The 24,823-nt window shown below is 42.4% G+C and overlaps 1 protein-coding gene across 1 annotated transcript; it reads left to right on the top strand.

Moving 5' to 3' along the window:
* Positions 1 to 3,019: 3,019 nt before the first annotated feature.
* On the top strand, positions 3,020 to 4,351 carry LOC133836102 (myosin-9-like). Its single transcript, XM_062266416.1, has one exon. It carries the CDS (start codon positions 3,020 to 3,022, stop codon positions 4,349 to 4,351), a length of 1,332 nt encoding a protein of 443 aa, XP_062122400.1.
* The last annotated feature ends 20,472 nt before the right edge of the window (positions 4,352 to 24,823 follow it).

Genomic DNA, 24,823 nt, shown 5'->3' with positions numbered 1-24,823 from the left:
GTTTGATGTAAGTCATCCGAACGTTGACCGACATTTCAAGGAAGCTTGGACATACCCGGACAGGGTGGTTCTCTTTTGAGCACAAGTCACACGATTTGCCTCTCTGAGTGACTCGGGCCTTGAAAGAGTTAACTCGCTTTGAACTCTGCTGTGAACGGGATGGTCCAGCGGTAGAGTTCTGCGAGTTGTTTTGCTTCAAGTCCTCAACAGCCTCAAGGGTACGATAACGCTCGTTGAGGAATGTGCTCATGTCCTGCCATGCGGGAATCTTGGACTTGTCCACCAGTGATTGCTCCCATAGTGAGAGTGTAAGTTTGGGGAGCTTGGATGAGCAAAGAAAGACCAGGATGCAGTCGGCGAAAGGACTAGAGACTGAAATGTCTGAGTGGTCAAGAGCGGTCAAGCACCGCTGAATTGTGCCATGCAGCTCCTTAATCGCTGCTCCAGACTCTTGCGAAACCGTGGACAGGTTGAAGAGAATTAATTGTCTCGTTATTAACAAGCGCTTGTTTTCGAATCGCTCGCAGAGAGCACTCCAAGCCGACGCGAAACCATCGTTCGTCAGCGGAAATTTGGCTACTATTTCATTGGCCTCATCTGCGGTCTTTGAATTTAAATGGAAAAGTTTCTCAACCGGAGTCAACCCCGGATTGTTGACGTAGATGGCCGTGAAAAGATCACGGAAGGTCGGCCACCGCAAGTAATCCCCACGGAATACTTCGGTGTCGACTGGAGGGAGTCGGCAGCCACTGGAGTACACAGGAGGAGCGGATGCTTCACTCCTGGTTGATTCTGAAACTTGTGTAATTTGCCCCTTTACATGGGCGAGACACCGCTCGTACACTGCATAGCAGTTGTCATATTTCGCTTCCATGGCCTGTATGCCTTCGTTGTCACCGTCTCGATGCAGTGCATCAGCGCAAGTGGCATTAGCGGCCTCTACACTGTCCCAGAGGGCTTGCAGGCGGTCACGACGGATCTCGTACGTGTGAACATTGTCGTCTTCGTCTGCAGGCCCTCTGACCCGACTCTCAAAGTGCACCAGTCTGTCAGAGACGGCGACGAAGTTGCTGAGAGCCATCGCACGGGTGTTGCTAAGTTTAGCCTGGAAGGATCGTGTAGTTGCAGAAGAAGCAGACGGCGACGGACGATCAACTTTGACTCGAAGTTGAGCGGCAGGAGTGGCGGATTTGGACCCCGAAGGAGCGGGCGAAGCGGACGACAGGCGACGAGCTGTGGTCGGAAGCTTTAAGGAAAGTTTAGAGTCCTTTTCACTCTTTTGGCTTTTGGACATACTACACTTCGGCAGCCGAGAGCAAGCACAAAAAAGAGAGGAACTTCGGCTGTCACAGGATAGTGAACAAGGCCGACACAAGAAAACAGACGAACAAAAATCGCTGTTGGAAAGAACAAAATTGTTTAAATAAAACACAAACAGCAGCGTAAATCTTTATTAGACTCGTAGTGATAGCTGCTGTTCATATACGTATACGGAAATGGATATGATATTACATATATATAACCTTGTATGTGTGTAACACTGGATTGAGTATATAATGTCAATATATACGGAACATATACGGAGTGTATATGTGTGTAAGTGTCGTGTATGGAAATGTACGTGTATGTATGTAAGATGGAAAGGGCGATGAGTCGGTGTGAACGGACATCGATATATCGGTATGAGCAGATATCGATTGGTCGACGTGAGGAAGTATCGAGTAGCCGGCGTGAGTAGAAATCGGAGTCGACAGTAAGAGAACAGGCGGCAGTACGAGAACAGCAGTAATACAAGCAGAGCAGTAGCAGTACGAGTAGAGCAGCAGTAGTCGAGAACAGCAGTACGAGTACGAGCAGAACCGTGATCAGCAGAAAAGCAGAACAGCCGTGCGTGTCGTAGTGTTCAGCAGTGTTAAAATTATCAATAATCAATTAGCTTAAACTTATATTATACTTATAACTTACTATATTACAATAAAACTAAGGCAACTAGCCTTATATTTGGGGGCTCGTCCAAAAAACAACAGCAGCAGAATTAAAAGGCTCGTCCAAAAACAAACAGCAGCAGAATTAAAAGGCTCGTCCAAAAACAACAACAACAGAATTAAAAGGCTCGTCCAAAAAACAACAACAACAGAATTAAAAGGCTCGTCCAAAGCAGCAGCAGCAGAATTAGAAGGCTCGTCAAAAAGATGATGGAGAATAAAGCTGAGAAGAAAGAGAGCAAAACCACACATGCAGAAATGAGTATAATTACCGAAAATAATGAAATGCTGCAGCAGCTAGTACAGCTGTTAACCTTGAAAATCCGAGCTGACGAAACACAAAAAGATGAAGGAAAGCTGGTAGTGGAAAATTTTGCAAAAATTATACCCGAGTTTGATGGAAATAGTATGCAAGTGGTGGCATGGTTCCAAAACTTTGAGTTGAACGCAGACGCATACGGACTCAGTGATAAGCAGAAATATGTCCAAGCGCGCGCCAAGATGACTCGTACAGCGGCACTATTTCTGGAGTCAACTGCAGTGTTCGAATATAATACATTGCGAACAAAGTTGATTGAAGAATTTGCTAAGGGAAACGTGTCAAGCGCCGAAATTAATAGGAAATTAGCTGAGCGTGTGAAACACAAAGACGAAAGTTTTCACGAATACCTACTGCAAATGAAATGTATAGCTGCGCGTGGAGTTATAGACATACAGTCAGTGATAAAGTACGTTGTAGATGGCTTGAATCTCAAAAGCGACTTTAAATTCACTTTGTACGGATGTTCATCATTTAAAGAATTGAGAGAAAAGTATGAGGTCTATGAAAGTAACCAAACGAATGAGAAAGAAGAGAAGCGACAAAATCAGCCAAGCAAAAACAAATACAGCGCACAGCCTAAAACTGAGAAGAAGCAGCATTGTTTTAATTGTGGCGCAAACGACCACCTTCGAAAAGATTGCCAGAGTGAGGGAAGTGTTTTCGGTGCAACGAAAACGGGCACATGTCAAGAAACTGCAAGGCTGCACCTAACATGAAAGTTGTCTACGAGGAGTCGGCCACGAAAGCCACCGCACAGAAGGCACAGCGTGAGCTGGAGTCGCAGCTGGCCGAGATTCAAGAGGATCTCGAGGCAGAGAAGGTGGCGCGCAGCAAGGCCGAGAAACTGCGACGCGAACTGGCCAAGGAACTCGAAGAGGGCAAGGAGCGACTCAACAATGATATTGAGGCGCTGGAGCGACAGGTCAAGGAGCTGATGGCGCAAAACGATCGCCTGGACAAGAGCAAAAAGAAGATCCAATCAGAGCTGGAGGATGCGACCATTGAGCTGGAAGCACAGCGCACCAAGGTGCTCGAACTAAAAAAGAAGCAGAAGAACTTCGACAAGATTCTCGCCGAGGAGAAAGCCATATCAGAGCAGATCGCCCAGGAGCGCGACACCGCCGAACGTGAGGCACGCGAAAAGGAAACTGTAGAATCAAATCAGTTAATGGAAACAATGATTGGCAATTTCAATGCGATGAAGAAAACAGCTGAGTGCCCAATTCAACTCAAGATCGTGCCGGATGCCAACAGTATGCTTTTTCGGCAGGCACCCAGTCGAATTGCTGTTAGCGAGGCTGAAGCAGTAAAACATCAAATCAATGAGTGGCTGGATACAGGCGTGATTCGCAAGTCCGCATTTAATTTTGCTAGCCGCCTAGTTGTTGTCAAAAAGATGGATGTAACGACCAAGCAGTATAAACACATTTTTGCAATTGTGGATGGCATCACAAAATTTGTCTGGTTGTATCCAACTAAAACCACGAGCAGTGAGGAAGTTCTGCAGAAGCTGAGGAATTGGTCCGACGTTTTCGGAAATCCTTGCCGAATCATTAGCGATCGTGGATCGGCATTTACATCAGCTGCATTTGAGTCGTATGTTAAGGAGAATGGAATCGAACACATTTGGAGCACCACCGGAGTCCCAAGAGGAAACGGCCAAGTCGAACGCGTTAATCGCTCAATTTTGGCCATAATCTCAAAGCTGTCTGCAGATAAGCCCGACAAATGGTTTAAGTTTGTACCAAAGGTGCAGCGAGTCATCAATGGTACCACGCACAAGTCTACGAAGCGCTCACCATTCGAGCTTATGTTTGGCGTTAAGATGAGAAATGATGCCGATTGCAGAATTCTACAGATGCTAGATGACGAAATGTACAACAGTTTCGACGAGGAGCGACAGAAGACTCGGCAAGAAGCGAAAGATGAAATACAGCATGCACTACAAAAAGCGTTCGATAAGAACAGGAAGAACGAACATGGCTATAAACTTGAGATCTCGTTGCCATTCGTCGTACGCAGTTTGTGGCTGGTAGGAAACTAGCTAGCGAATATCTGGGGCCATATGAGGTCACGAAAATAAAGCGTAGCGGGCGATATGAGGTGCGTAAAGTTGGTAACACAGAAGGGCCTATTAATACCGCTACAAGCGTCGACAACATGAAGCTATGGCGTTATGCTGAGGTCAACGAAGAAGCCTGGTCATCAGAGGCTGATGACTGAATCAGGGTGGCCGAATGTAAGATGGAAAGGGCGATGAGTCGGTGTGAACGGACATCGATATATCGGTATGAGCAGATATCGATTGGTCGACGTGAGGAAGTATCGAGTAGCCGGCGTGAGCAGAAATCGGAGTCGACAGTAAGAGAACAGGCGGCAGTACGAGAACAGCAGTAATACAAGCAGAGCAGTAGCAGTACGAGTAGAGCAGCAGTAGTCGAGAACAGCAGTACGAGTACGAGCAGAACCGTGATCAGCAGAAAAGCAGAACAGCCGTGCGTGTCGTAGTGTTCAGCAGTGTTAAAATTATCAATAATCAATTAGCTTAAACTTATATTATACTTATAACTTACTATATTACAATAAAACTAAGGCAACTAGCCTTATATGTATGTGTGTTGTATGTGGATGTATATATGTCGTATGTATATGTATGTATATATATATATATATATGGAGTGTAGTGGATCTACGCGCGTTTGTTCTTAATAGAGTACAACTTCCTTGTTATTTAGAGTAAAATAACACGAAGAGGTTGCATACACTGGAGTGTGTCAAAAAAGCAGACAAACGCGAAACGACAGAGATGTAACAAAGTACATACAACAGCGGCCAAATTGGAAAATATAAGCGAACTCTTTTAAAATGTATATGTCGCAGTGTGATTCCCACTAAAAGTAGCATTCTGGTAATTTGGGAATTCGGGGAATTCCCTGCTTCTGCTTTACTCGTTGATATTGAGCGAATGCACGGCAGCAGAGGCAGAGACGCTCTGCTGCTGAGTGAGGTTCGATGGTAAGATACCAAGAGTCTTGAGTAAGACAGAGATGGCTGTATACGCCCGACTTGAGTGAGTTTATGACGTGAGCGCGTATGCAAGAGTCAGTTAAGCTTGGGTATTCGAACCAAACGGAACTCGCTGTGCAGCTGCGAAAATCAATAAAAGCATCAAGATGGAAAACATACCCTTGCCGCCGACATCAGAAGTGGGATCTGCTTTGCCTACTGCTCATGCCACCGATCCGTATTTGTCAGCGTTGGAGCTACAAAACCGCAAACCTACTGGAAATCATCAAAACATGCAGACACCAAGGGCACCGCCAGCCGATGGAAAAGCGTCATATGTGACTCTTCCAAAATTCAATCCTGACATCGCTGGAGCGGATGCATCCTCTTGGTGTTCATCAGTTGATCTAATTTTTGCGGATAACGTGCTCGAGGGTAGCAACCTGGTGATCGCCCTAAGCAAGGCACTAGAAGGCTGCGCATCACAGTGGCTTTCCCAAATTTGCTTTGCCGGCATCACTTGGGCTCAGTTCAAGGAGCTGTTTATACAACGCTTTGTTGGAATTGAGACTTCTGCCGCCATGCTATTAAATGTTCTGAATGGTCGACCAAATCCGGAGGAGGGCTTCGCCGAATACGGCAGCCGTATTGTGACGCTACTTATGTCAAAATGGAAAACCAAGGATTTGGAAGAAATAGCGGTATCCGTGACTCTGGCTCACATGGCGCAAATAGACAACAAGTTGAAGCGCTGAGTTTTTACAAACAACGTGAAAACTCGCAATGAGCTACAACAACAGTTACACGCACACTCTTTCAAAAAGCGCAGTATGGACGACGATTCAACAGGCTCGGAGCGCAAGAAGTTCAAGTTTCCGACACCGATGAAATGCAATTATTGTGGAAAGGCTGGCCATAAATACGCCGAATGTCGTGCTCGCTTGGAGAAGGGCCAGAGCAAAAGCAAAATCCACAGCGGCAGCAACATGACTGGACCGAAGGATCGCTCAAGTGTTAAGTGCTTTAAGTGTGACGAAATAGGACATTTTGCATCTGCTTGTCCAAAAGGCCGAATGTATGAGAAGCGGGTAGATATCTGCACAGTAGCTCCACCATCTGGAATAATAAAGGCATCCGGTGAGTCTATTCCATTTTGCTTTGATTCGGGTGCTGAATGCTCTTTAGTGAAGGAAAGCGCCGTGGATAAATTTAAGGGAAAAGAATAAAGAACATTGTAAAACTTAACGGTATAAGTAATGATGCCATTTGTAGTACTCAGCAAGAATTATGTAATATAAATATTGAACAATACTGCATTGAAATTTTGTTACACGTAATTATGGATAAGTATCTGAAATACGCCCACCCACACGGAACCAATGGTATGACGAGGAGTGTCGCGTCGCAGCTGCGGCAAAAACGCCGCCTACAGAAGAACGCTGCAGTCTGGCGCAACGCGAGCTACGTGTGAACGTTACAGGGAGAAAAGGAAGGAAGAGAGGCGGCTTTTAGACGGAAAAACGGGAGAAAGAAAAGCGAGAGTGCGAGGAACTCGAGGTGTTGCAGGACAGAAATGATGCTCGAAAATTTTACCAACAAGTCAACCGTCTGACACATGGTTTCATGACCGGAGCATCTAACTGTCGAGATGAAAACGGATTCTGGTTACAGATACGCAGTGCACGCTGAGGTTATGGAGGGCGCATTTCTCCGCTGCTAGCAGGCGATGACGGCACCAATTCCGCCATTGGAGGAAGCAACCCGATACCACCAATCAACGACAATGTGGATATACCACTACCTAGCCATGACGAGGTCCGAGTTGCTATTATGCGACTCAAAACAACAAAGCAGCCGGTGCTGATGGACTGCCTGCAGAGTTGTTTAAGGCCGGCGGCGAAGAGCTGATAAGGTGCATGCATCAGCTCTTCTGCAGAATATGGCTAGAGGAAAGCATGCCCAACGATTGGAATCTCAGCGTCCTTTGTCCTGTGCTGAAGAAAGGCGACCCGACGATATGCACCAACTACCGGGGAATTAGCCTGATTGCCATCTCATATAAGGTCCTATCGAGCGTAATATGTGAACGACTGAAGCCGTATACCAGCACACTGATCGGACCTTATCAGTGCGGCTTCAGACCTGGCAAATCCACCATAGACCAGATCTTCACATTGCGCCAAATCCTGGAGAAAACCCACGAAAATGGAATTGACACACATCATCTCTTTGTCGATTACAAAGCTGCATTCGATAGTCCGACACGAGAACGCCTATATGCCACCATGTCTGAGTTCGGTATTCCTGCAAAGCTGATACGTCTTTGCAGGATGACATTGAGCAGCACCATCAGCTCTGTCAAGGTAGGAACGAACCTCTCCGAACCTTTCAATACCGTTCGAGGTTTCAGACAAGGCGACCCCCTGTCGTGCAACCTCTTCAACTTTGTGATGGAAGGGGTCTTGTGGAAAGCCGGTGTGCATCGTGCTGGCACTATATTTTATAAAAGTGTCCAGCTCCTTGCTTACGCGGATGATATTGACATCATTGGCCGCAGCAAGCGTGATGTCACTGCTGCATTTTCCGCTATCGAAAAAGAGTCAGCAAAAGTGGGTTTGGCGGTAAACGAGGGCAAGACGAAGTATATGCTGTCGACAAGCAGGAGGCGCGGCGACTAGACTCCCAGGTGGTAGCAGACAACTATATGTTCGAAGTGGTCAAGGAGTTCACATACCTTGGCACCGCCATCAACACCAAAATGACGTCAGCCTGGAGATCAAGCGAAGAATCACACTTGCCAATAGGTGCTACTTTGGTCTGAGTAGGCAAATGTGCAATAGAGACCTCTCTCGCCGAACAAAATTAGCACTCTACAAGACACTCATACTACCCGTGCTCTTATATGGCGCAGAAGCATGGGTAGTGTCAATGACAGATGCAGCAGCGCTTGGAGTGTTCGAGAGGAAAATTCTTCGCAAGATCTTCGGTCCCGTTCGGATTGGGGACGACTTTCGCATTCGGATGAACCACGAGCTGTACGAGTTGTACGACGACGTGGACGTGGTCCGGCGCATCACGATACAACGTCTGCGCTGGCTCGGACACGTTGTGCGTATGGATGAAGAATCTCCAGCTCAGAAGGTATTCGAAGCGAGAGTCGACTACGGGCGACGACGAAGGGACGACCAAATCTTCGTTGGAAGGACCAAGTAGAGCAGGACCTTAATCTGCTGGGAATTTCCAATTGGAGGAGGCGCGCGAAGAGCAGAGGCGCCTGGAGGGAGACGCTGAGGTCGGCCAAAACCCGAAATGGGTTGTAGTGCCACCTAATAATAATAATAATCTGAAATACGATGTGTTGGTTGGTCGTGAAATCCTTAGCCAGGGCTTTGGAGTAACAATAGACGCCGACAAATTCCAAATGTATAAAACAAAAAGGGTAGATGTTTTGACTGTTACCGATTACAGAGATATTATAAATGCTGATATTGATTTAGTCGAATCCGATAAAATGGCCTTAACAAATATCCTAAAGTGTTACTCTGATTGGTTTATCAGCGGTATTCCAAAACTCGAGTCTCGACAGGGCAGTTAGAAATTAATTTAATAGACCCACTAAAGACAGTGCAACGACGTCCTTACAGGCTAAGCGAGGAAGAAAAACCATGTGCGCTGTAAAATTGATGAATTATTAAAAGCAAATATTATTCGTCCAAGTTGCTCACCTTCGCCAGCCCTATGATGTTAGTAAAGAAGAAAAACGGCACTGATCGTCTTTGTGTGGACTATAGGATATTAAATGAGAATACCGTTGCTGATAGGTATCCGTTGCCTCTTATCGCAGACCAGATTGCCAGGCTTCGCGGTGCCAAATATTTCTCGTGCTTAGATATGGCCAGTGGTTTCTATCAAATTCCAGTACATGAAAATTCAATAGAGCGAACCGCGTTTGTAACGCCAGAAGGGCAGTACGAGTTTTTGGCCATGCCTTTTGGCTTGAAAAATGCACCTTCTGTGTTCCAGAGGGCCATAATAAGAGCATTAGGAACTCTAGCACACACATATGCTAACGTTTATATTGATGATGTGTTGGTTATAGCCGAAACCAAAGAAGAGGCGCTGGAACGGTTGCATACTGTACTCGAAACATTAAGTAATGCCGGATTTTCGTTTAATGTAACTAAGTGCTCCTTCCTTAAAACTCGTATAGAGTATCTGGGGTTCGAAATAAGCAACGGGGAAATTAGGCCAAACGCACGTAAGATAAAAGCATTGATTGATTTACCGCCTTCACAATCTGTGTCGCAGTTACGACAATTTATTGAATTGGCTTCATATTTCAGACAGTTCGTTCCAAAATTTTCGGAGACGCTTAAAGTAATAAGGCGTAAATTATTAAACATAGTTTAGGCGATCACGTATTGATTAAGAATGAGAACTAAGCTTGACCCTAAATTTAAAGGGCCGTTTGAGATTGTGAAAATACTAGATGGAGATAGATATCTGTTAAAGTCCTTAACAAGTAAGCGAACTTACAAATACTCCCATGAACTCTTAAGAGCTTTGCCGAATAATGAGCTAATACGCGAAGATAAAGACGGCACGATGGAAGATGCGTCTGACAATCAAGAAAGAGAATCATAAAAAAAAAGAAAAGTGTTAAAGGAACTACCAAAATGTTATTGTAAGATGTTAAAGGAACTACACAAATGTTAAAAAGTGTTAAAGGAACTACAGTAATGTTATTGTAATGTGTTAAAGGAACTACACAAATATTAAAAAGTGTTAAAGGAACTACACTAATGTTATATTGTAAGATGTGTTACAGGAATTACACAATTGTTAAAATGTGTCAAAGGAAATGCACAAATGTTTTATTTTACAAAAGAGAATAATGTTATTAAAGAATAACTAAATGAATTAATAAGATTATGTTTAATTGAAGAAATGTAATGAATACAGAAGATTTGATATTTATATAAGTGATTTTTATTTTGAAAGCTTTTGTCCAATACATGAAATAAAAATATCTGTTTAAAAATAAAGAAAAGTTTAAAGTGAAATTGAGTCTCGTGGTATTGAAAGCTAAACACACGAGGACGTGTGATAGGTCAGGAAGGCCGTGTCGCAGTGTGATTCCCAGTAAATGTAGCATTCTGGTAATTTGGGAATTCGGGGAATTCCCTGCTTCTGCTTTACTCGTTGATATTGAGCGAATGCACGGCAGCAGAGCCAGAGCCGCTCTGCGTATGCAAGAGTCAGTTGAGCTTGGGTATTCGAACCAAACGGAACTCGCTGTGCAGCTGCGAAAATCAATAAAAGCATCAAGATGGAAAACATACCCTTGCCGCCGACATATAAATACTTACACATACATATACATATTCCTTTACTGCTGGCAGCGGCAAAAATCAAGGACTCCAAGTCACCTGGGCCGGACGCGATCCCAAATCGCGTGCTGAAGATGGCGATCAGGCTCCATCCGGAGTGCTTTACAGAAGTTTTTGAAAGTGCATGAGGCAAGGTGTCTTCCCCCGCCCATGGAAACTACAGAATCTGGTGCTGATCCCAAAGCCGAACAAGCCACTAGATTCGCCGTCGTCTTACCGACCGATTTGTCTGCTTGATACAACAGGCAAAATATTGGAGAGGCTGGTGAGCCATAGGCTAGAGGAGTCTATTCGACAAGCAGGAGATCTGTCACCCATGCAATACGGATTCAGAAAGCAGCACTCAACCGTAGACGCTATTTCACAAGTAACAGATATAGCAAGGAGAGCCATCGCAGGCAGTAGATGGCGTGGTGGTGCAAAGGAGTACTGCATAGTCATGACGCTGGACGTCAAGAACGCCTTCAATTCTGCAAATTGGAGCTGCATTATAGGCGCCTTAAGGCGGTTCAACACCCCGTGCTACCTATTGGAAATAATTGAGGACTACTTTACGAAACGCATTCTGAGATATAGGACGGATAACGGAACCAAATCGTTCAACATCACTGGAGGAGTACCGCAAGGATCTGTGTTGGGCCCGCTACTATGGAACATCATGTACGATGACATATTGCGCCTTGACATTCCAGAGTCTGCCATTGTCGGCTTTGCAGACGATGTGGCCTTAGTGGTGACAGCGAAGCAACTAGGCGACGCTGAGCTACTTTGTAGTGCAGCGGTTGCCACTGTCAAAGACTGGCTCGCGACTGTGGGGCTGCAATTGACTGATCATAAGACTGAAGCGGTCCTGATAAGTAGTCGGAAGATCTTCGAAGTGGCTCACATTAACCTTGGTCGGACCTCAATAGTGTCGAGCCGAGCCATTAAATACCTAGGCGTCCTAATCGACACGCGGCTAAGCTTCCGCGAACACTTGGAGTATGCTGGTAAGAGAGCTGCTGTCGTAGGGCAGGCATTGAGTCGAATAATGCTAAATACGCGCGGCCCTAAGCAAGGTCGGAGACTACTACTACAAAATGTGGTTAGAGCAACAATGCTCTATGGCACTCCAGTATGGGTGCAAGCAATGGAGGTGAAGGATTACAGGCGGAAGATGCAGTCAACCTATCGACTCTGCGCGTTGCGAGTCTGCAGTGGATTCAGGACCATATCGGATGACGCCGCTTTAGTGATAGCTGGCATGATGCCGTTGGACACTCTGGTGATAGAGAGGTCTCATAGTTACAAGCAAAAGAGGGCTAACCAGATGGAAGACGTTCACTACGTGTCGACCAATTTTAAGACGGAGTGCCTAAGGAAATGGCAAGATAAGTGGGACACATCTAGTAAGGGCCGCTGGACCCATGCTCTGATCCCAAACATAGGCAAATGGGTCAGCAGAAGTTTCGGATTCGTCAACTTTCATCTGACGCAGATCCTGAGCGGGCACGGCTGCTTCCGCAGCTATCTATATAGATTTGGACACGACACCGACCCGATGTGCGTATATTGCTACCCCGAAGTGGAAGAAACGGCGGAACACATCCTAGTGTGCTGCCGACGCTAGTCTCTAGTGAGAGACGAGAGCTCGAAGAAGCAATAAGGTGTAGAGTCACGACGAACTCTATTGTGAACCGTATGCTGGAGAAGGAAGAATACTGGTCAGCGGTATGCAGCTATGCAGAAAAAGTGACCACCGCACTACGAACTCTGGAGAGGGAACGTACCCGCAGCCGTAACGGAGGGGAGTGAGCTCCCGTCAAGGTCTCGTGAAGCAATACCTCACGGCAGTACCACGAGAACTTCCTTGACAGTTTTCTTTCATTCTTTCTTTCCTTCTATCCTTTTTACTATATTCTAGTACTTAATATGTTATATTTATTAGTTACTCATCTAGTTACTTATCTAGTTACTCCGAATAAAAAAACATACATCTACATATAAGGATATATATATATATATATATACGGTGCAAAGTATACACAAAGTAGAAAAGATTGCGGAAAGAAAGCCGGTAGAACGCTTATGTACTTATATATATGCTGTGTCACACATATATAATGTACAAGGAAAAAGAATATGGCGCGAACACGAGACTTGCACCAAATGTATGGAGAATATATGAAAGTGTATTACTTATCTTGAAAAAACCAATGCTATTGCTGGGGTCGAGCGAATCCAATCATATATCCGGCTCGAAGGACCAAAATGTGTAGGGGGGCGTCTTCAGATAAATAATAACACAATCACTTTGGAATTATTGTATATTTGTAAACTTTACAAAGTCTTTTATTGCACTCTTGAAAAATTCACTTGTTGTGCCGAAAATAGAAAAACATATGATATTAGGAAAAGCACTAAAAGAGGGCAGGGTGACCATCATGAGGATAAACTAAACTACAGTGTGACTGCGCGTGTGACAAGGTCACACGCACTGTATACTAAATTTTTCACTATCGATATCAATCGATCGCGACCACACTGTCAGCTGTTTTGAGTGGTCACACCTGCCATCATCTAGCATCGACATATACTATACTATACAATTTGAATTAAATAAACCAATAAAAATACTTGAAGATAATAAAGGTAGCCTTAGTATAGGTATTAATCGTATATGCCACAAAAGATCAAAACACATTTGGCAAGAGAAAAAATTGAAAATTAATAATTTTTTTTAGATAACCTTCTTCTTGACCGTAAGGAACGAAGTGAGTATTTAACTAAAGCTATATTATATATACGATAACTACATATATTTAAGACCAAACCGAAGTGAACTATTTAAACCAATATTTAATTTAGAACATAGTTTAAAGAAAATGTTTAATTAATAGTTTAATTTAACGAAATTTATGTTTTTTTTTTTTGGTTAACTAATTGCTAAGGAAACTTTTAATCTACCAAATGAAGGTCAAATTTTTTCTTAATTCAGCAATGATTCGATTAAAAGAACTTGTTAATGTCGAATACCCAGAATTAAACACTTAAGGACACGTTCATTTCTTTAGGTTGGGTAAGTGATACATACAAGTATATATATGTATATATATATATATATATATCCAAAGATCACCAAAACTTTCTAAATTGCCAAAACTTTCTGTTCGAAATACGATCCAATACTATTATACCCTGTTTATACTGGGATGCATCATCCTCCGACGAATCATTCCATAAGCGGCTGTGTGTAATTGAGGGACGGCTAATGTAGACGCATCGTTGATGATTCGGCAATGTGTCCGTACTTAGACTAATACATCAGTATATTTATCGAAGCTGCGATATTTTTGATGATTATTTCACTTAAAAATTTTGGCGGGTTGAAAATATTTTTCTGTGCAATTCTTTGAAGAAAAAAAACAAAACCAATCTCGAAAAAGAAAATGTTTAAAGAATATAGCCAAGACGATCAATTTGACTTTGTAAAGGAATTTGATCGTTGCTGAGCGAGTTGAGAGTTTCTTGAATATTAAATCAAATGTGCATTATACATATATGTATGTATATAATGTCTTAAATATACTTCATCCTACCTGAGTTTGTTTACTTTTTTACCTCTAAACAGTTGTTCGCGTGATGCGACTTTGATGTAAGCACTCGCATCATAGAATCGCATCATTGAAGCATATGCACTTGGTCTAAATACGGAATTAAACTGAGCCTTACAGACATTAGCTTTAAGAGATTTCATGTTTAATTTAGTTTTTAAAAATACTTTCTTGCAACGTACATAAGCTCCGCGAACCAAAAATTAAGTCAGACTTTGATATGAAGAACTTAAAAGCGTTTTCTTATTTTTTGGTATTATCTGCTTTAAGTAGAAATCTAATTATAGGTAGCTGTATGTATATAAAAAGGAGAATGAGCGTGTTTTTCAACTTAAGATGTTTTATTGGTGCAAGCTGCTGCAATGCACTATTCATGGAAACTCAAGGCCATAGCTGAAAGCGCTGGTACTTAACAACTATCTTTTATGTGTGAACGATGTGCGTGTGTGGGCACTTGTATTTGGACAAGCATGACATTTGTCAGATGCATTGATGCCATGGGTGAAAATTGTCAGACACCACTAATTTTGACAACCAAATTATTATTTAAATTTTATTTTAAAAAATATTAAAGAACAAAAAAAGTAGTGAACTCCGAAGTCAGTCACGAATGGCTAAGAATAAACAAGATATGAAAACTCTTAAATGAAGTGAATAAAACTAAATATATTTTGAATAATTTTCTACCTTAACGTTACAATTAGCCTTTAGCCTCATGTATAATTGGGGTTTTTTTTAAATTTGTCCAATTTTTAATAATTAGCGGTTCAATTTCAACTCAGAATGTAATCAAATGTGTTTCATTCTGGTATACTCCACAATTTGTTTTTCATCTTGACGAAGATCAAATTCGCCGAATGCTTTTCTTCCCGAATTAATTGGAAGAATTCTTCTATTCTCATTTTTGTTTCGATTTAATTAAAAAAAAATTGTCTCCAACAGCAACTCATCTTATGAAAAATCCATTGCGAATAATATCACAAAACCGCAACAAATTTGTCTTACATAATGCACCCTATTAGCTTACTTGCATCGCGTTTGCAGCTTACATTTTCTGCAAGCGCATAAAAATCATTTTAGTTTTTATTTTATTTGATTGTAGCAAGAAACATGTGAAAAGCTATAGTCGAGTGTGCCCTGTTTAGACTGGGCTGCATCATTCCATATTCCATTGATCATGCGGCAATGATTTTGAAAATGTGTCCGTATTTTGTTATACATATCGAACAAAGTCCGATATCGATGGAAATAATCTGATTATTCTAACTTTGGCATTGCATTATTAAATTAATCATTTTCAGTGGATTTGCTTTTAATGCGTTTGGTATAATTCTTCTTCTTGTCTGCGTTTGTTTACTTTCACTAAAAACGAAGCAATGCTGTATAATTCTTTAAATATACCGATTAAATATACTAAAAACATTAAAATACACCAACGGCTATATCATTTAAAATACATATGTATGTATGTATATCATACGAGTAAAGTACAGAATACACCAGATTGTAAACCAAAGCAAAGAGCACTCGACTCCAACATCTGTTTCTTGCCATACAAAAGAATTTCTTAAATAACTTCTAAAATTTGTATCTGTCCGCAACCATCATAAAGACTATTGTCCTGATTGTATCTCCCAATCGTGAGCCTTACAACTACCATTGCAATTCGCTTTTTTATACTCGTTACCCACAGGGTATAAGCGTAGTACAAATTTGTACCTGCATGAAATGTGTGTATCATATAGAAGGAGTCATCTCGATATATGCACGTCCGCTTGCCTATCTGTCCGCATGATATCATAGACTATATGAGAAAGAAATATAATAATATATAATTTTCGTGATCATTTGTTTGGTTTGGACGCATATTAAGTTTGATTAAAATGTTTGCTACTCCCACTTCCGTTTCCCCATATCGAAAAAAATCTAACGGCAATCCTAATTTTTAAGCTAGATTTTTTTTGGTTGCGATCAGATAATAATTGCATAAGTTAATTAAGATAAATTTTTGGATTAAGAAAGCGTTCTATAAAGATCTTAGTTGTCTTGGCTTTCAATCTGGTGTATTTTGTACTCTATATATATATAGATATGTGTGGAATATAGTACAATATACATATGTATATAGATACTTCATATACCATTGGGCACTCTTCATTATCACAATTGTATTTTTTAAAGATGGAAAATAATATTCAAAGTGTCATTCGGCGTGGACACCACTTTTTTTCCCGAGAAATCAGGCAAGTATGCCCCGAATACCACTTTGAATAATAAAAGTACATACAAGTACACTTGTGCAACCTATTCACCAAATACTTTGAAGACGATAGAGCGAGTCGCATACGACTACACAGAACCAGCAACATTATTCAAAATATTTTGAGACTGAACTTTTCCGAGGAGTTACGAAGCGATATTGGGGACTCAAAGTTTTGTCTCCAAATATATAAATCAACAGATATTAGTATTTTGTATATTTTTGATACCGCAATATTTTGCCTTTATTAAAAATGGGTATCAGGTTTTGTTTTTGAACTGTAAATAGCTTCTTAAATTGTTTGTTAATGGTTAACTCTTGCTCTTATCCAAAATTCTGGAAAAAATCATATATTATACCTATTCTAAAAAAACGGAACAAACCTAAAGTTGAAAATTATCGCGGTATATCTAAATTGTCTGCGATTCCGAAAGCATTTGAAAAAATCATTACTTCTCAACTGCAATATCTGTGTAAATCTGCGCTGATGGCGCAAAACGATCGCCTGAACAAGAGCAAAAAGAAGATCCAATCAGAGCTGGAGGATGCGACCATTGAGCTGGAAGCACAGCGCACCAAGGTGCTCGAACTAAAAAAGAAGCAGAAGAACTTCGACAAGATTCTCGCCGAGGAGAAGGCCATATCAGAGCAGATCGCCCAGGAGCGCGACACCGCCGAACGTGAGGCACGCGAAAAGGAAACTGTAGAATCAAATCAGTTAATGGAAACAATGATTGGCAATTTCAATGCGATGAAGAAAACAGCTGAGTGCCCAATTCAACTCAAGATCGTGCCGGATGCCAACAGTATGCTTTTTCGGCAGGCACCCAGTCGAATTGCTGTTAGCGAGGCTGAAGCAGTAAAACATCAAATCAATGAGTGGCTGGATACAGGCGTAATTCGCAAGTCCACATTTAATTTTGCTAGCCGCCTAGTTGTTGTCAAAAAGATGGATGTAACGACCAAGCAGTATAAACACATTTTTGCAATTGTGGATGGCATCACAAAATTTGTCTGGTTGTATCCAACTAAAACCACGAGCAGTGAGGAAGTTCTGCAGAAGCTGAGGAATTGGTCCGACGTTTTCGGAAATCCTTGCCGAATCATTAGCGATCGTGGATCGGCATTTACTTCAGCTGCATTTGAGTCGTATGTTAAGGAGAATGGAATCGAACACATTTGGAGCACCACCGGAGTCCCAAGAGGAAACGGCCAAGTCGAACGCGTTAATCGCTCAATTTTGGCCATAATCTCAAAGCTGTCTGCAGATAAGCCCGACAAATGGTTTAAGTTTGTACCAAAGGTGCAGCGAGTCATCAATGGTACCACGCACAAGTCTACGAAGCGCTCACCATTCGAGCTTATGTTTGGCGTTAAGATGAGAAATGATGCCGATTGCAGAATTCTACAGATGCTAGATGACGAAATGTACAACAGTTTCGACGAGGAGCGACAGAAGACAGGATAACTACAAAAAAGCGTTCGATAAGAACAGGAAGAACGAACATGGCTATAAACTTGGAGATCTCGTTGCCATTCGTCGTACGCAGTTTGTGGCTGGTAGGAAACTAGCTAGCGAATATCTGGGGCCATATGAGGTCACGAAAATAAAGCGTAGCGGGCGATATGAGGTGCGTAAAGTTGGTAACACAGAAGGGCCTATTAATACCGCTACAAGCGTCGACAACATGAAGCTATGGCGTTATGCTGAGGTCAACGAAGAAGCCTGGTCATCAGAGGCTGATGACTGAATCAGGGTGGCCGAATGTAAGATGGAAAGGGCGATGAGTCGGTGTGAACGGACATCGATATATCGGTATGAGCAGATATCGATTGGTCGACGTGAGGAAGTATCGAGTAGCCGGCGTGAGCAGAAATCGGAGTCGACAGTAAGAGAACAGGCGGCAGTACGAGAACAGCAGTAATACAAGCAGAGCAGTAGCAGTACGAGTAGAGCAGCAGTAGTCGAGAACAGCAGTACGAGTACGAGCAGAACCGTGATCAGCAGAAAAGCAGAACAGCCGTGCGTGTCGTAGTGTTCAGCAGTGTTAAAATTATCAATAATCAATTAGCTTAAACTTATATTATACTTATAACTTACTATATTACAATAAAACTAAGGCAACTAGCCTTATATGTATGTGTGTTGTATGTGGATGTATATATGTCGTATGTATATGTATGTATATATATATATATATATGTCGTATGTATGTGTATGTATATATATATATATATATATATATATATATATATATATATATATATATATATATGGAGTGTAGTGGATCTACGCGCGTTTGTTCTTAATAGAGTACAACTTCCTTGTTATTTAGAGTAAAATAACACGAAGAGGTTGCATACACTGGAGTGTGTCAAAAAAGCAGACAAACGCGAAACGACAGAGATGTAACAAAGTACATACAACAGCGGTCAAATTGGAAAATATAAGCGAACTCTTTTAAAATGTATATGTCGCAGTGTGATTCCCACTAAAAGTAGCATTCTGGTAATTTGGGAATTCGGGGAATTCCCTGCTTCTGCTTTACTCGTTGATATTGAGCGAATGCACGGCAGCAGAGGCAGAGACGCTCTGCTGCTGAGTGAGGTTCGATGGTAAGATACCAAGAGTCTTGAGTAAGACAGAGATGGCTGTATACGCCCGACTTGAGTGAGTTTATGACGTGAGCGCGTATGCAAGAGTCAGTTAAGCTTGGGTATTCGAACCAAACGGAACTCGCTGTGCAGCTGCGAAAATCAATAAAAGCATCAAGATGGAAAACATACCCTTGCCGCCGACATCAGAAGTGGGATCTGCTTTGCCTACTGCTCATGCCACCGATCCGTATTTGTCAGCGTTGGAGCTACAAAACCGCAAACCTACTGGAAATCATCAAAAACATGCAGACACCAAGGGCACCGCCAGCCGATGGAAAAGCGTCATATGTGACTCTTCCAAAATTCAATCCTGACATCGCTGGAGCGGATGCTTCCTCTTGGTGTTCATCAGTTGATCTAATTTTTGCGGATAACGTGCTCGAGGGTAGCAACCTGGTGATCGCCCTAAGCAAGGCACTAGAAGGCTGCGCATCACAGTGGCTTTCCCAAATTTGCTTTGCCGGCATCACTTGGGCTCAGTTCAAGGAGCTGTTTATACAACGCTTTGTTGGAATTGAGACTTCTGCCGCCATGCTATTAAATGTTCTGAATGGTCGACCAAATCCGGAGGAGGGCTTCGCCGAATACGGCAGCCGTATTGTGACGCTACTTATGTCAAAATGGAAAACCAAGGATTTGGAAGAAATAGCGGTATCCGTGACTCTGGCTCACATGGCGCAAATAGACAACAAGTTGAAGCGCTGAGTTTTTACAAACAACGTGAAAACTCGCAATGAGCTACAACAACAGTTACACGCACACTCTTTCAAAAAGCGCAGTATGGACGACGATTCAACAGGATCGGAGCGCAAGAAGTTCAAGTTTCCGACACCGATGAAATGCAATTATTGTGGAAAGGCTGGCCATAAATACGCCGAATGTCGTGCTCGCTTGGAGAAGGGCCAGAGCAAAAGCAAAATCCACAGCGGCAGCAACATGACTGGACCGAAGGATCGCTCAAGTGTTAAGTGCTTTAAGTGTGACGAAATAGGACATTTTGCATCTGCTTGTCCAAACGGCCGAACTTATGAGAAGAGGGTTGATATCTGCACAGTAGCTCCACCGTCTGGAATAATAAGGGCATCCGGTGAGTCTATTCCATTTTGCTTTGATTCGGGTGCTGAATGCTCCTTAGTGAAGGAAAGCGCCGTGGATAAATTTAAGGGAAAAACAATAAATAACATTGTAAAACTTAACGGTATAAGTAATAATGCCATTTGTAGTACTCAGCAAGTATTATGTAATATAAATATTGAACAATACTGCTTTGAAATTTTGTTACACATAATTATGGATAAGTATCTGAAATACGATGTGTTGGTTGGTCGTGAAATCCTTAGCCAGGGCTTTGGAGTAACAATAGACGCCGACAAATTCCAAATTTATAAAACAAAAAGGGTAGATGTTTTGACTGTAACTGATTACAGAGATATTAGAAATGCTGATATTGATTTAGTCGAATCCGATAAAATGGCCTTAACAAATATCCTAAAGTGTTACTCTGATTGGTTTATCAGCGGTATTCCAAAAACTCGAGTCTCGACAGGGCAGTTAGAAATTAATTTAATAGATCCACTAAAGACAGTGCAACGACGTCCTTACAGGCTAAGCGAGGAAGAAAAAAACCATGTGCGCTGTAAAATTGATGAATTATTGAAAGCAAATATTATTCGTCCAAGTTGCTCACCTTTCGCCAGCCCTATGATATTAGTAAAGAAGAAAAACGGCACTGATCGTCTTTGTGTGGACTATAGGATATTAAATGAGAATACCGTTGCTGATAGGTATCCGTTGCCTCTTATCGCAGACCAGATTGCTAGGCTTCGCGGTGCCAAATATTTCTCGTGCTTAGATATGGCCAGTGGTTTCTATCAAATTCCAGTACATGAAAATTCAATAGAGCGAACCGCGTTTGTAACGCCAGAAGGGCAGTACGAGTTTTTGGCCATGCCTTTTGGCTTGAAAAATGCACCTTCTGTGTTCCAGAGGGCCATAATAAGAGCATTAGGAACTCTAGCACACACATATGCTAACATTTATATTGATGATGTGTTGGTTATAGCCGAAACCAAAGAAGAGGCGTTGGAACGGTTGCATACTGTACTCGAAACATTAAGTAATGCCGGATTTTCGTTTAATGTAACTAAGTGCTCCTTCCTTAAAACTCGTATAGAGTATCTGGGGTTCGAAATAAGCAACGGGGGAAATTAGGCCAAACGCACGTAAGATAAAAGCATTGATTGATTTACTGCCTCCACAATCTGTGTCGCAGTTACGACAATTTATTGAATTGGCTTCATATTTCAGACAGTTCGTTCCAAAATTTTCGGAGACGCTTAAAGTAATAAGGCGTAAATTATTAAACATAGTTTAGGCGATCACGTATTGATTAAGAATGAGAACTAAGCTTGACCCTAAATTTAAAGGGCCGTTTGAGATTGTGAAAATACTAGATGGAGATAGATATCTGTTAAAGTCCTTAACAAGTAAGCGAACTTACAAATACTCCCATGAACTCTTAAGAGCTTTGCCGAATAATGAGCTAATACGCGAAGATAAAGACGGCACGATGGAAGATGCGTCTGACAATCAAGAAAGAGAATCATAAAAAAAAAAGAAAAGTGTTAAAGGAACTACCAAAATGTTATTGTAATGTGTTAAAGGAACTACACAAATGTTAAAAAGTGTTAAAGGAACTACAGTAATGTTATTGTAATGTGTTAAAGGAACTACACAAATATTAAAAGTGTTAAAGGAACTACACTAATGTTATATTGTAAGATGTGTTACAGGAATTACACAATTGTTAAAATGTGTCAAAGGAAATGCACAAATGTTTTATTTTACAAAAGAGAATAATGTTATTAAAGAATAACTAAATGAATTAATAAGATTATGTTTAATTGAAGAAATGTAATGAATACAGAAGATTTGATATTTATATAAGTGATTTTTATTTTGAAAGCTTTTGTCCAATACATGAAATAAAAATATCTGTTTAAAAATAAAGAAAAGTTTAAAGTGAAATTGAGTCTCGTGGTATTGAAAGCTAAACACACGAGGACGTGTGATAGGTCAGGAAGGCCGTGTCGCAGTGTGATTCCCAGTAAATGTAGCATTCTGGTAATTTGGGAATTCGGGGAATTCCCTGCTTCTGCTTTACTCGTTGATATTGAGCGAATGCACGGCAGCAGAGCCAGAGACGCTCTGCGTATGCAAGAGTCAGTTGAGCTTGGGTATTCGAACCAAACGGAACTCGCTGTGCAGCTGCGAAAATCAATAAAAGCATCAAGATGGAAAACATACCCTTGCCGCCGACATATAAATACTTACACATACATATACATATTCCTTTACTGCTGGCAGCGGCAAAAATCAAGGACTCCAAGTCACCTGGGCCGGACGCGATCCCAAATCGCGTGCTGAAGATGGCGATCAGGCTCCATCCGGAGTGCTTTACAGAAGTTTTTGGAAAGTGCATGAGGCAAGGTGTCTTCCCCCGCCCATGGAAACTACAGAATCTGGTGCTGATCCCAAAGCCGAACAAGCCACTAGATTCGCCGTCGTCTTACCGACCGATTTGTCTGCTTGATACAACAGGCAAAATATTGGAGAGGCTGGTGAGCCATAGGCTAGAGGAGTCTATTCGACAAGCAGGAGATCTGTCACCCATGCAATACGGATTCAGAAAGCAGCACTCAACCGTAGACGCTATTTCACAAGTAACAGATATAGCAAGGAGAGCCATCGCAGGCAGTAGATGGCGTGGTGGTGCAAAGGAGTACTGCATAGTCATGACGCTGGACGTCAAGAACGCCTTCAATTCTGCAAATTGGAGCTGCATTATAGGCGCCTTAAGGCGGTTCAACACCCCGTGCTACCTATTGGAAATAATTGAGGACTACTTTACGAAACGCATTCTGAGATATAGGACGGATAACGGAACCAAATCGTTCAACATCACTGGAGGAGTACCGCAAGGATCTGTGTTGGGCCCGCTACTATGGAGCATCATGTACGATGACATATTGCGCCTTGACATTCCAGAGTCTGCAACCATTGTCGGCTTTGCAGACGATGTGGCCTTAGTGGTGACAGCGAAGCAACTAGGCGACGCTGAGCTACTTTGTAGTGCAGCGGTTGCCACTGTCAAAGACTGGCTCGCGACTGTGGGGCTGCAATTGACTGATCATAAGACTGAAGCGGTCCTGATAAGTAGTCGGAAGATCGTCGAAGTGGCTCACATTAACCTTGGTCGGACCTCAATAGTGTCGAGCCGAGCCATTAAATACCTAGGCGTCCTAATCGACACGCGGCTAAGCTTCCGCGAAAACTTGGAGTATGCTGGTAAGAGACCTGCTGTCGTAGGGCAGGCATTGAGTCGAATAATGCTAAATACGCGCGGCCATAAGCAAGGTCGGAGACTACTACCACAAAATGTGGTTAGAGCAACAATGCTCTATGGCACTCCAGTATGGGTGCAAGCAATGGAGGTGAAGGATTACAGGCGGAAGATGCAGTCAACCTATCGACTCTGCGCGTTGCGAGTCTGCAGTGGATTCAGGACCATATCGGATGACGCCGCTTTAGTGATAGCTGGCATGATGCCGTTGGACACTCTGGTGATAGAGAGGTCTCATAGTTACAAGCAAAAGAGGGCTAACCAGATGGAAGACGTTCACTACGTGTCGACCAATTTTAAGACGGAGTGCCTAAGGAAATGGCAAGATAAGTGGGACACATCTAGTAAGGGCCGCTGGACCCATGCTCTGATCCCAAACATAGGCAAATGGGTCAGCAGAAGTTTCGGATTCGTCAACTTTCATCTGACGCAGATCCTGAGCGGGCACGGCTGCTTCCGCAGCTATCTATATAGATTTGGACACGACACCGACCCGATGTGCGTATATTGCTACCCCGAAGTGGAAGAAGGCGGAACACATCCTAGTGTGCTGCCGACGCTAGTCTCTAGTGAGAGACGAGAGCTCGAAGAAGCAATAAGGTGTAGAGTCACGACGAACTCTATTGTGAACCGTATGCTGGAGAAGGAAGAATGCTGGTCAGCGGTATGCAGCTATGCAGAAAAAGTGACCACCGCACTACGAACTCTGGAGAGGAACGTACCCGCAGCCGTAACGGGGAGTGAGCTCCCGTCAAGGTCTCGTGAAGCAATACCTCACGGCAGTACCACGAGAACTTCCTTGACAGTTTTCTTTCATTCTTTCTTTCCTTCTATCCTTTTTACTATATTCTAGTACTTAATATGTTATATTTATTAGTTACTCATCTAGTTACTTATCTAGTTACTCCGAATAAAAAAAACATACATCTACATATAAGGATATATATATATATATATACGGTGCAAAGTATACACAAAGTAGAAAAGATTGCGGAAAGAAAGCCGGTAGAACGCTTATGTACTTATATATATGCTGTGTCACACATATATAATGTACAAGGAAAAAGAATATGGCGCGAACACGAGACTTGCACCAAATGTATGGAGAATATATGAAAGTGTATTACTTATCTTGAAAAAACCAAAGCTATTGCTGGGGTCGAGCGAATCCAATCATATATCCGGCTCGAAGGACCAAAATGTGTAG

This window comes from Drosophila sulfurigaster, chromosome 2L (genome assembly GCF_023558435.1).
Source record: "Drosophila sulfurigaster albostrigata strain 15112-1811.04 chromosome 2L, ASM2355843v2, whole genome shotgun sequence".
NCBI lineage: Eukaryota > Metazoa > Arthropoda > Insecta > Diptera > Drosophilidae > Drosophila > Drosophila sulfurigaster.
Note: the sequence above shows the minus strand (reverse complement) of the source record. Positions and strands in the feature narration are given on the sequence as shown.

What these genes read in the sequence shown, in the direction of transcription:
- LOC133836102 (XM_062266416.1), top strand. Translation starts at nt 3,020, where the DNA reads ATGAAAGTTGTCTACGAGGAGTCGGCCACGAAAGCCACCGCACAGAAG.